This window comes from Malurus melanocephalus, unplaced genomic scaffold (assembly GCF_030028575.1).
Source record: "Malurus melanocephalus ecotype Western Australia unplaced genomic scaffold, MMel_1.1 scaffold_110, whole genome shotgun sequence".
NCBI lineage: Eukaryota > Metazoa > Chordata > Aves > Passeriformes > Maluridae > Malurus > Malurus melanocephalus.
The window spans coordinates 73,057-86,316 of record NW_026623342.1 but is presented as its reverse complement, the minus strand read 5'-3'; the positions used below and the strand labels follow the sequence as shown (position 1 = coordinate 86,316).

General features: G+C 36.1%; 1 protein-coding gene across 1 annotated transcript in view; it reads right to left on the bottom strand.

Annotated features, from left to right (window-relative positions):
• LOC130575511 (dynein axonemal heavy chain 5-like) overlaps positions 1–13,260 on the bottom strand; it is a gene marked incomplete at its 5' end in the record, with an annotated part of 119,836 nt that overhangs the window by 33,527 nt on the left and 73,049 nt on the right. Inside the window, 7 exons of the mRNA XM_057369435.1 lie at positions 1,764–1,928; positions 3,694–3,965; positions 5,062–5,440; positions 5,873–6,043; positions 8,968–9,150; positions 9,424–9,579; positions 10,843–11,037. Coding sequence (XP_057225418.1) covers positions 1,764–1,928; positions 3,694–3,965; positions 5,062–5,440; positions 5,873–6,043; positions 8,968–9,150; positions 9,424–9,579; positions 10,843–11,037 — 1,521 coding nt within the window. The remainder of the gene's footprint in view (positions 1–1,763; positions 1,929–3,693; positions 3,966–5,061; positions 5,441–5,872; positions 6,044–8,967; positions 9,151–9,423; positions 9,580–10,842; positions 11,038–13,260) is intronic.

Below are 13,260 nucleotides of genomic sequence, written 5' to 3'. Positions count from 1 at the left end.
CTCCATTTTAAAGTGAATTTCAAGGGGGCAGAAATGCAACTAGTTTTAAGATAGAGCTTGTTGGTTTATAAAGAAGGTTATAAACTCAGCAGTCACAGATACCATTCTCTTTTCTTTCTGAGAAGGTTACCTGAACAACAAAATTTTAGAGTGAAAAATAAATACTGGACACTGACTTGAACATTACCAACTGCAGATAACTGATCTATGCTGTTAAAATCATACTTAAAGGTAGCATCAGTATGGAAAATCCWTTTTAAGACTACAAATAATGACTGTGAAAGGGAAATCATTGAAAAAAAGAGACCCAAGTTTTTTATCATTAAGAAGAAAAAAACTCAACACCACCACCAYTCCCCTCCAAGACCACACCCCTGGTACAGCTAATTATATTAAAGATTTAGGCTGAAAAAGAACTAAAGAAATCCCAAAGAAAGACAGAAACTAAGCAAGCACAATTTGCTGACAAACTAGCAAAATAAACACAAARCTCCCTTGCAAACATTTCTGAAAACTGGAAATTGTTTCTAGACACATGTTCCAAAAGGTAAAGAACTGCTTAAATGCTCCTCAAGTTCCACATTGTTATATACATTTTTGTTTTCAAAAATATCTGTGTTTGTAGCTCATTTTGTGGCATTTGGATGGCTTTTGTAAACTTGAAAGGTTTCTAGATGCTGTGTAGTTAGGTCTTTACTTCAAGAGATTAGAAAAGGACTTTACAGTTAAACAGTGTCATTGACTTTACATTTCCAGTTGAACTTCAAGTTATGGGAGCCAGCTGATGTTGCCTTGTTCATAAACCGTGTGTGAATAAACAAGGCAATCCCTTGAGTTCTTTTAAAACCTCACTTTTTGTTTATTCTGTGCACATTTCCTGAAAGCATTAAAACATATTTAGACTGTCCCCTGCAATATCCTTTTGKTCTGACAGCAAGCAGACAAGGATCAGATTAATCCCTTCAGATTTAAGATTACTAAATTTAAACACTAAGTGAGAGATAGGGCATAATTTAAGCCATCTTCAGCACAGACAGACAAATAAGAGTTCTGATTTTCAAACAGAATGAGCATCTTCACTTTATAACTAATAAGCTAAAGAGATTTGTGGGKGCTCCCCACTTTTGCAAGCATATCTTACTTACTGTACACTAAAATCCTGCCCCATTAAATGAAGRTGCATTCTAACAAGGAGGAAAATTTATGGAGATCTACTGTAAATAACTTCTTCCTGGGAAAATTTTACATGCATCTACATTGTGAACCATAAAACAGAGTACAGAGTGCATTAAAGTGATGCCATTCCATAGGAAATGTTGAATGCCTCCATCAAGTGTACATTCTGAACGCTAGGGTGCTCAAATTAATTTCTCTTGTCACCATATTTACAATTTTTTTCCGCATATCTTTCTGTAACCAACATTACTGTCAGCTCCTGCAGTGAATGCAACACAAGGTAAACCACAAATGTTGTTTTGTTCTCATAGTTCAGTGCTTTTCCTAAGTAGTGAACTACCACAGTCTGCTGGATAAAGAYGGATGGCTCACTGGAATCAAATAAATGTGAAAAGAAAGGCTGCAACATTTCCACTTCCTAGCAAACACATTTTGGCTACTGGTCCAAAATTAACTTCCAGAGAACACTAGCATGAATATAAATATCATTATTAGAACTTCTTTAAAGACTGGAAATACCACTTCTAGTGCAAAAAAGAGTTTAAAAAGTCTTTATAAGCTGCAGCACACTCATTTTAGGAGGGTACCTTTGATTTGGCAAGACGTTCTATATTTTCAGTGGGGTCAGACCCCACTGATAAAAGGCATGTTAAAGGTGTTCGACAGTCACTTTCTGTCCACATTGCTTCCATTTCAAGAATAAATCCTTCTGCATATTTCCCTCCAAGAGATTCTGCAATGTAATGCCGAGCCTGGAAAAAAAAAATGTGACCAGAAAAACATGTGTATCTTTACTTTATAATTTAGCATTAATCGCTGATGTGGAATTTACCAATATCTACACTGGAAGGCAATGACTGTCTAAACTTTCATTTTCAACTTTGGTGTAACAAAAGTTACAGTCCACAGGAGGCAACCACTGAAATTCTCACACAGCAAACTTCAAACAAAGAAGAGAAAGAGTTCTGCTTACGCAACAGCCGTCCTGTGAACACTGCTGCTAGAAGATGCTAAATGGAGTTATTTAAAGAACTGGAAAAAAAAATCCATGCAGAATAGATGCAGTGTCAGCTCTGAGGAGAGCCCAGATAGTGCCCCAAAATTGCTGCCTGCTAAAACTTGGTGGGTAGCCAAATAAAAGAGTTTCTCTACACCAGTTCCATTCCTAGCTCCTCTAAGCATGCATTGTTGACACTGTCTCTACAGCATAGTGGATTAAACAGGCCTTTCACCTGACCCAGTTACAGTCTTCCATATATTTATTRGAACTTCAAACAAAATTCTCCTGTCCAGTGATTATCCAGTTCAAGTCTCTTACATTGAATATCTCTTTCTACAAAACATAAACACAGCTCAGACTTTATCCTTAACGGCCAAACCTTCCTTATGCTTCTATTTTTTTTATGTTTTTTTTATGCAGTTATGTAATGACTGGCACCTATTCTGAGTCATGTATCATGAAGAGAAGCACTGAGGAACAAAGTGGACTGACAAGGATGTCAATTGTAGGGGAAAAAAACCTCAGTCATCCACTACCAAGTGTAAATTTTGTCCTAGTGAAGACAGGTAGAATTTATAACACTTGGGAAAATACAGTAAGGAAAGAAGAGATAAAGAAGAAAGTAACAAAAAACACCCCCTCACTCCTCCAAAATTAAAATAATGACTTCTTTTTGCAACCATTGTTCAGAGACATTCTTTCTCAGAGACGGCTGTGCAAGACAATAAGGGCGTTGATAAATTAGTAGCAGCTTCATTATTTTGCTCTGTTTAAATTGTTGCAGATGGAGCTCCCATACTGCTCTCMTACTTACTGACTGAAAAGTAGAAAATTAAAAAGGATGGAGGGAGCCTTGTTGAAAAAGAGGCCCATGAAAAAATGGTGTCCCCTAAATATAACACAGTTACTATCACAGCATGTAACATGTAAATTGAGAGATGCAGGAAAGAAAAGCTACTACTTTCCAGTATTAAAAAAAAATTTTAAAGTGAAGAGAAGATATTCATAGGCTCATATACGTCTTTTACACCTACAGAGAAGAAAAACCAAAATATTACAGACTGTAGAGAAACTGTTAATCTACKGCACTTTCTTTTATGACTGCCACAGACAGCCTTAAGCAGGGTAAGTAAACAGTTTATCTGCTACTTTAGTGCACCTGTCATAAAAGTGAATTATTCTCTTTCCACCTCTTCTGTGAAAAAGAAYAGGGAAGTATCTTTTGATTCACCASAGGAATGCARCTTCTTTACAGGTTTCATTACTCCACTTTGAAAGCACCACACAATTCTTGCAGCTACAACATAATCTATTTCATGCTCTGCTTCCTAGTTCATTGCAATTAAATAGTGTTTTCACACATATTTTTAATGAGCACTTCAAGATCTGATTTTTCAAAGTAGCTCACGCTGCAACAAATATTATGGTAACAAGAAATTCAGAGAACAGAAGTTTGGAACTAGCAGTTCCACAGGAGATGTCACATGRCATAACCATTGTATGAAAGAATATYTTACTTGGGCAACGGTGTGATCAGGGCACCAGCTACGGACAAGGAGCAGTTTACGGAATGGATCCAGCAACTTGTCRTAGCCATCAGGAATAACAGCTTTTTCAGGAGCTTCTGCATCAAACCAAGTTTTCCAAGACTTCTCATTCTTAACAATTTGCACCAGAAGTTGATTGAAAGGGTACAAGCTAGATAACTGCACAAGATTGAGCCATGTCGTGTCAAGGATCCACTTTTTTGGTTTTGGTTCCACAGAATTGATATCCAAGCTGGCACCTCCTGCAAAGTAAAAAGTATTATAGAGGAAAACAAATCTTGCTAAACAGAAAAATGACAAGCAATAAAAACCGCACTTATTTATATAATTCCAGGAGTAAAATTTTATGTAAACCAGGATATGGAGACCTAGAATTTGCATGGAAGAAACACTTAACAAAGACGTAATTGGGAAATGGTCTCAGTTCCCCCCAAAGCTGATAGCCCAGTAATTTTCATGCTGCTTCTCCTCCATCGGAAGAATTGGAATAAAATGTGACTACCGAAAAGGATACTCAAACCCTGTTCTTCAGAGCAGATGTAGAAAGGACTTATAGTTAGTAGAGCCTCCTTTCATCGATACTAAAGAATAAGAAAGCACATGGTGCATTCATTTCCAGGACTGTGCAACATCAACAGCTCTTAGCTCAACCACCACTCAGCCTCATGCCCATGTGCACTCCCAGCACAGCTGAGCCACAGCTGAACAGTAACTCCGTGTTTGCCAAACMGACTGAGATATTTGGATGCCAAGCACCTGACTGTACTTGTCTTTGTACCAGATTGCGCTTGTCTTGGAGACAGAGAGGTCAACCCCCACCAAATTTTATAAACCTTACTCAAATTTTTCTTTGTCGTTATGTCTGAGTAGTGACATACAGTGGTGACATAATGCAATGCAATGTAAAAGTGTTTTACAATTTTTTTTGTGCTGATCCTGAAATCTGGTGCAGCATTCATATGCCTGCTCATGAGCCATCAAGAGAGCTTTTGCTGATTGTCTAAAATCCCACATAGATATATGGCARCTTGAAAAAGAGGCAGACAGTAGAGACTATAGGTTCTCTTACAAAGTAATGAACTTATTTTTTTCCTGTTTTGCAATATATAAGAGTTAAAATAATCCTCATCTAAGCATTATTTTGATAACAAATTATTTATATTGTCTTGTTTTAGAAAATTTATCTCTTAATTCCTTCCTGGGCTATATATGCTTTCATTCACCAGTTAAAAACCAGTAGATTCACACATTATAACACATTGTTAATGCAAATACTGCAAAATCTGAATTTGGCAGTTCACAGACATAGGTAAACAGGAGCATTTTTAAAAAAATTACCTTTGATCAGGGTCTCAAACTCAGTGTGKGAAATTTTCTTGGCCTGCAAGTCAATCTTCAGAGCCAGAAGCAAYGTGAACAGGAACCTGTGATTTTCATACAGCCCTCGAACTGTATACTTGAAGACTTCATAGGTGAGATGCTCAATTATATAATCTACCCTTTTTGCTGTGATCTGAGATTTCCGAGATCTTTCCACTGACAGGTCAAAAAYGCCAAGGAACTGCCGTAAGGATGTTTGGTACATGACATTAACTGAGCTCATTTCCACAATTAGGAAATAAAGGATGCTACCACGACCTGCAACGGGCCGATACTCTTCACGTGCAGTATTGATTTTCACCTCTGTCTCCATTGCTGTGTTTAGTTTTTCACTGACCTTAAAATYAATGGAAAAGACCATGAAGATTAAGTTGTATTACTTGTGATTTCTATGACACAAGCAAAAAGAAAAGGTCTTGATTAAGATCACAGTAGTGTTTTCAGTTGAACTTTGCTTCCCTCTGCCACTGTTTCAACACAGACATTGTGTGTTCATGTGCTCTAACTCCTGTCACAATGGGAAGTGATACAAACTTGCACCTGCAAAATATGCCTGGAATATTGATCAGTATCCGGGTAGGAGCTTAATATTTAAGTTTTTTATGAAGAAAAAAATTACAATGCTTCTACTATTTATTTGTTAAGAAGTCAGATGTTACATGGTGGATCTGAATGGAAAAAAAACCAAACCAGGAATGAAAATCTGTATAAATATAATCTTTAAATTGCAATTACAAAAAGTATCTGCAGATACAGATACAAAATTYACCTCTTCTGCTGTTGTTTTAGTGATCCTTAAGACTTCTATCAGGGACTCGTCTTCAACCAACGAGCCTTCTGTACTGGTCAGACGACAGAGCAGATTATCTTCAAGCTCCTGCATTTTCCTCTTGTTGGATGTCACTTGTTCCATCAGTTTGATTCTTTCTGCTTCCAGTTCCTGTATTCAAGAAATTTGCCTTAGAATATTTAACATAAATTAAAAGAAACATCCCTTATAAAGACACAGAAAACATGTAATTGCATGCATTTCATGATGATGGGGGACTTCATTGCCTTTTCCATAAAATACAGAAACATTACTAAATATTTATGTACTAAAATAATTTATATGCACACTGAATATAKATATTAAAGTAATTTATATGTATACTGTATTTATTTGATTAATGCAGCATAAAYGCTGGAGAATGAAAACACACCAGAACTACCAGGAAAAGCTTCCTCATAGTAAGGTGCACAAACCACTAAAGCTAGTTTCCAATGGGAAGTGATAAAAGCACATTACACTGAGTACTTAAAAATAAATCAGATAAAGGACTGAAAGGATGGATTTTACATTGTGAGCAAAGTCGACTGGATGACCTTTTCAACTTCTAATTTCTACGATTCTGTGACTTTGAAAGATACAATCCTCTACTGCTTATAAAACAGGAAATGTTACAATTATTATCTATGTCATTTGGATTTTTGTGCCCTTTCTACAAGACAGACAATGACAAGAGAACAAAGGCAGACGAGTCAACACAACACCAAGTGAAATGAGGCATCCGTACTGCACGGTCCACACAGCTCAGGGATACCCTTCCTGGTTGTCTTTATTTAATCAATCAAGTCAACTCWCCTATAAGAAAAGGGTAGTTAATAATACTCTACCTACACCTATGGCTTCAGCTTATTTTCATTTTTGTCAATGTGTCAAGATAGAGAAAAAGGAGATGTACAGAGTTATACAGTACAGGAGAGGTTCTCCTGCGTTTCAAAGAAGTGACAAATCTCTTTATTTTCACAAACTTCTCATTTGGAAACCTGTTTGAAATATATTCTAGGGCTATAAAATGGAGTTCTGTGGAAGCCACAATTGACTGCATCCCAAAAGAGGGGAATGACTTAAGCATCAGTCTTCCAGTTTTCTGCATTTACTCCTTTTTCTGTATCATTAATGCAAAAAAAATTAGAATTACGCAAAAGGAATAGTTCTACAAAACACTCAAACATACATTTAACTACATGCTTAAATTCCATGTAAGGAAGTGCTATAAATTACTTTAATATATATATGTTCAGGATCAGGCACTTTACCCATATCATTTGTAAGCCTGTAAAAGGTATCTTTCAGAAAATTAGCAAACATACCAGATGCAAGTTTTTTGTTTGCAAGAGAACTCACAACCCTATTTGTAACATAAAAAGTACCTGTTCTGAACACAAATAGTGGCAGAACTTCATTATCAAAGTACAAAAATATGCTGATTTTTTTCATATATTTACAGGATCMACCTATAAAGCTGAGAAGAATAAACACTTCTTTGATCATATTTCATTGATCAMTAGAGCAATCTTTAAGAATGTCTTCATTGCTTTAATCTATTACTTTAGCTCAGAGATCATAAAGTTGTCTCTTTGTAATAGAAAACCTGTTCTTCAGAATCTCATCTCTGTTCATGTTCTGTCTTTACTTTGAACTAAATTTTTCAGAATCCCATTGGCTCTGACTATCTACACCACAACATTCATCTCTTACTGAGACAGAAGAGACCAAACAACCAATACGTCTTCATATCTGCCAAAAGAAGTTTAATAAATGTAGATCAGCTGCAACCATGCCCCTGTGCAGCAAGYAGTGCTGATAGTAACCAAGATTCTTTGCAGCTCTCTTTAGCTGAGGAATATTTTTCAGTGACTATATTTTTGACCCARAATGAGTCTAGGTGTTGCCAAATATTCAATATGATTTCTCTAACAGTTCTGTCCAGCAAAAAGGAAGCCCACAGAGCAAAGGTTTCTTGTGGGAAGAAGAGTTTTMTATGTAGGTCATGAGAAACCTATTTCACTTCTATCTTGATTTAGAYGTCTGCCTCCCTTCAGAGGTTATGGTATTCCCATTCACTCCTGCTGATGCTGTTCTATTTTGCCTATGAAAATGCACATCTACTGGAGGAAAGATTAAAAGTTCTGTATTCATAGCATTTGTCCCACCCTGTTTTTTCCTCAGTACCTGCTGTTACAGATTTTCTATTTTTCACGGAACAAYTCACAGGAAGTTTGTGTATTACAGTGACTTTCCAGCTTGTTTCTGAATGTCAGACTGAAGGAAAGGCACTTCAATTCCAGTCCTTACTTCAGTAAAGGTTGGTTCTGAGCAAAGTGGAAAGGTGCTGGCTGGAGAAAATGACAGCACCAYCACAAAACACTGGTTAGAACATGCTTTGGGGAAGTCAGAGGAGGAATGAATTCCCTTAAGYAGGGAATTGTTCTTGCATGAGCAAGCCTACCTGAGCTACTTATTGAAAGCAGCAGCTCTGCTAATCCAAACTTTAATTTTTKTCTCTCACCTGAGAGAGGATTTTCTTCCTTATATTAACTTCTACATAATCAATGCAAATTTAAGTAAGAGMAGAGTCAAGTCAGTGTTCAGGGYTCCTTAAGAATCTTTTATCTCCTTGCACACTAGAGCCTGGCTGGCAAAAGTAGTTCAAGTTCATAAGCATTTTTTCATGTAATTCAAATTAAGTTTAAAAAGGAATTCAGAAATAAAAGAGATTCTGACTGAACAGAAACCCTTGCCATATATGAAGGAATAAAGTTGCTTTATGTATGTCATGTATATGCCTATGATGTATTTTTAATGAAAAATTTGCTTTCTTCTCTTTCCAAGGCCAGATCTTAAAATAAATGTTTAGGCTCCCCCATTCAATTAAAAACCAGCTCCACATTGTCTTTCAGCAAATGCACAACCTTTAAACTTTCATTCACATTTCTGTTCTTGCATTTGATTCCAACCAAGCCAYTGAATATGTATGCACTCCTGGTGCAGACACTGAACAAGCCTCCYCTCTACACAAATACTGCCAGATTCGATACCTGTTTTTCTGTGAGGATGACACGGCCAAGGAGCTGATCTTCCAGGCCTTTCATAGTAACTGTAAAGTCAATCACAGTTGTTCTTGCACTGATTTCTGGAGTATAAACAGGATTAGCCACTTTTGTTGTCATGTAGAGGGTAAACCCCTGAGTCAGATCTACCTCCTTGTCACCTACTTTCACCTGAAAATAAAACACATTTCTCAATTTTCAAAAGCTGAATTCAAAAAAACTATTATTTTATCCAATTAAAGATTTATTAACTTTTTTTTTACATTTTCATTTATACTTTTTAAACTTTCTGCTTAAGGGTAAAAAAGCCCCTCAAACAACCCTGTGAGTGCACTACTCGTTTTCCAGCTGTTTTAAAGGTACAAATCATGTCAGTATTCAGACTATCCGATACCCAGCATCTGTCCTATTGGGTTTTAATTTCATGTCTACAATTCATCTTACTTTGTATGCYGAACCAGATTTTATGAAATTTTTTTCCAAGATGTTATCTAGAGCAGGATCAAGTTCCTCTCCAATGTCTTCAATTAACAAAGGTCGGCCCAGGGACAGGCAATCTTCTATATGACTTCTGAAGAATTTGTGGTTCATAGCTGTAACCTAGGAAGATCGAGTCACTGTACAGCATGCACTTGAAAGCACACAGGAAACAGCATAAAATTTATTGCAGTTTTAAATATATATATATATATATATTATAAAATGTATATATATTATACTCATCCTGCACAAATGATTACATTCTAGGGACCAACACTTGCCTCTGCTGACATGAACGGAAGTTTTGCTTTAATCTTAACAGAATAGGTGATCTCATTCACATTTCTTTATTGTTATTTATTTATTTATTTATCTGCATATCTATCTAACCACTGTAATATCTTAATATCTTCTGATATTAAGAAGATATAAGATTTGTGCTTAGAACACTCATGTCAAGTAGGGAAATATTTATGGAGTTCAGGAAGGGATTCAGTGTTACATATGAGGCCTGATCTGACATCAGACGCTTCAATTTCCAGTTCAGTTCCAACAGTCTTAAAATTGTTAAAAATTGCATAGACTCCTTTTCATTTATTTAAATTTAATATATTCAACATAATCCTTTGGGATGATAATTGAACAGCCTTTCCAGGCATCTCTTAAGTCCTGGTTTTTGGGTGTTTTTTTTTTACCAGAAAAAAAAATTAGGATAGACATGTTTTAAAATAAATCCTTGTCTTACAGGCAAAGCTCTTTGGAAAAGATATAATTAAAATATCCAGAGGCACATTACGCAGTATTAAACCATTATATTATCCAAAAATTAATACTCGGTTCTACCACTCTGCACTTTTAGTTTGTTATAATGTAGGCATGTGTGCATCCACCACAACAGCATGATGCCTACAATTTTATTTCAGCTGAGGGATAAAGCTTGGGTCTGGGTGACCAAAAAGTAATACTTAACAAAACCACAGCAAATTACAATATCCCAGATGTAAACCATAATCCAAAAACTTGTGTATTTAGAGTCTGACATAATTTTTTTCCTCCTAGACTTTACTGGGAAGAACTCAGATTCAACAGGAGATGCAAGTCTCTGGGAAGGGGGATGTTCCAACCTTTTAATTCCCTCTTTGCTCCTCTTTCACTATGAGAAGCAATTAAAAAGCTCATGATAAATATACATATGCCATAATGTATCACTCCAAGCTATTTTGCCCTAGTATCAAGAGGGTACAGGCTCTGTGTCAGCCTTGTTTTAGTTTCTGCACAAGTGTATACCATAAACATCAGATTTAAATTGCACATGGGCAAAGCATGATGACACAAATGAAACACACTTTAAAAAAAAAATAAAATTGTAAATTAACTATTTACCTGAAGTCCATTATTCTTTTCCTTATTTTTAATCCAGAYCTTTCCTTGACCTTGTGGATCAATCAGCAAAGGATACCTAGATGCCTTYGTGACAATAATGCCATTTTGAATTGAAAGATCATCATTTGGAAGACCCTGGAGGTTCCATTCACCCACTGTAGCATTGTCAACAAGCATCGCAGTAAGGTTCAAATTCTAATAGAAAATACACAATTACAAAATTAGTACCAGTGGAAAATATGTAAATATAAAATTAATGTCAGTTACAGGACCTACACTAAAACATCTGATGGATGTTTTTAATTCTTATTCTGATCAGAATGCATGATGCAGTGTAATTGGTAGATATTGCTTACTGTTTCTTTTCTTTAAAGTTCAGCRGATCAATCATTTCACTTGAGCAATAATGGAAGCAAATTCTGTTGGGGCTTTAATGTTCATCAAAGAGTGTCAGAAAAGCTGTGAAGCCAGTTCAATATSTAATGACAAACTGATTTTGGTATTGGCAAACTCTTTTCCTGCCAGCTCAAGAGGAAGTGTCATCTTGCTCACAAGAGCTTTCACCTGCTGGAAAGAGCCTTCCAAGTGTGTTTACGAATATAGGATGGCTGCAGGAGACTCAGAGAGGAAGGAGAAGATGTGCTATGGATCAGTAACCATGAACTATCATGGAAGGTTATTTCTGAAGCCAAAACCCTTCACCGTTCACATAATCTCCTAAAGTCTAATTTGTCAACTAACTTGCTTTATTTTATTCACTATGAAAAGTGGTTGGCATCTCAAAAATGTGTATGTGAAGAACACAGTGCTGAACATAGCAAACCAAACTCTCTAATTTAGAAAAGCACCTCAGGAAATATTGCGAATTAGAAAATAATAAAATTGAAGGTGTTTTTTAAATTTTCTCCTTACATTTTTCATTCAACAATTCCTATTTGTAGGCTTTCTCTAAAAACAGGTTTGAAAGAAAGACATGGAAAAAAGAAAAAGCCTGCAAATAATTCAGCATCTGAAGCCTAAAGCAAAACTGCAAATACTATRAGAGTTGTGATACAATCATGAGACCTAATGATACCATGCAAGACTCCAAAGCTGTTTTACCTGTTTGACTTTTTTGCTGCTATAATTATTGAAGACTCAYAATGAAGCAACACAAACAATTCTCAGAAGACAGGTAAATTTTAGGRATCAAATTTCTATTTGTGCAATGGACAGAAAAGCATTTAATAGCCACATATTTCAGCAATTTGAAYCTAAAACCATATTTAGCTCCTTAAGCAGACGAGTAGGATCTAAACAGCTTTGAACTTTTTCTTATCTACAGCAAAAACGATCAGTCACCCTGCAAATCTGAAACTCAGCTCATTTAAGTGCCTAACTAAACAGATAGGTGGCTAATTTTAAACAGATCTTTTAAAATTGTTGTGCCTAAATGACTCAATACACCCACGGTCAGTTAGTCTGTGACAAAGTAAGGCAGATGTCAAKGCTTTGGGTTGAACTGCAAAGCTGCTTTCTTTCCTGGGGTGTGAAGTATCAAGAAAGGYCCATATGTTGCCTTTTGTGAGTGCTTAATACCCTGGGAAAAATCAAAAYTCTCTTCCTTAAACTATGATTGAAATCATAATTCTGTCTCTAATGGRAACTGTCTAAACAGAATGGTAAATATGCTTTGAAACTTGTTAATTATGGCATTCTTCATCTAACTGAGACAAATTGTGGGGGCTGAGGGGAAACAATATAAAAACAGTAAGAAATTATTCCTCARTTTTTCAAGGATGCAGCCAGATAGTAATGTGGTCAGAACACCGTCATGGAAGCTGATTTTAGTTCTTTATCTCTTGCTTTCTAAGGACATTAGACATCCAATTTCTTGTCCTTAAATGGAAAGAATCTTGACAGATATTCCCCAAGGTAAGTAGCTTTTAAGAACATTTTGTACACTGAATTTGAGAAAGAGCCTCCCTGGGATAAGTGTATGTAGGATAACTCCCATGMCACAGTGGTAAAGAATCTTGCCTGAAACTGCAGTGCCCGTGGTACTTTATTAATAAATCCATCTTGKCTTTACATATTTTTTATCATCAGGAGCTTTCAAAGAGCTTTACTGGGCAAGTCAGAATCATTCATCTTTTAAGTCATAGCATAAATTGGGCTGGATTTCAAGTTTCACTCTGTCAGGTCAAGGTTAATCAGCATTACAAGCAGCATTTCATACCATTTAACATAAAAAATAATGAAAGCAATATTCACAAGTATTTCCTATGAGGTAAACAAACCCTTCATGGAAGAAAGGTCTCCTTAAAAGAGGTTTTAAGTGCCAAATCCCCAAAAACTTGAAAATAAGATGCAGATCTACCTTTAGCTGTTTCACAGTGACACAGACACAGCTGTACACAGGTTGCTCAATAGCTCACA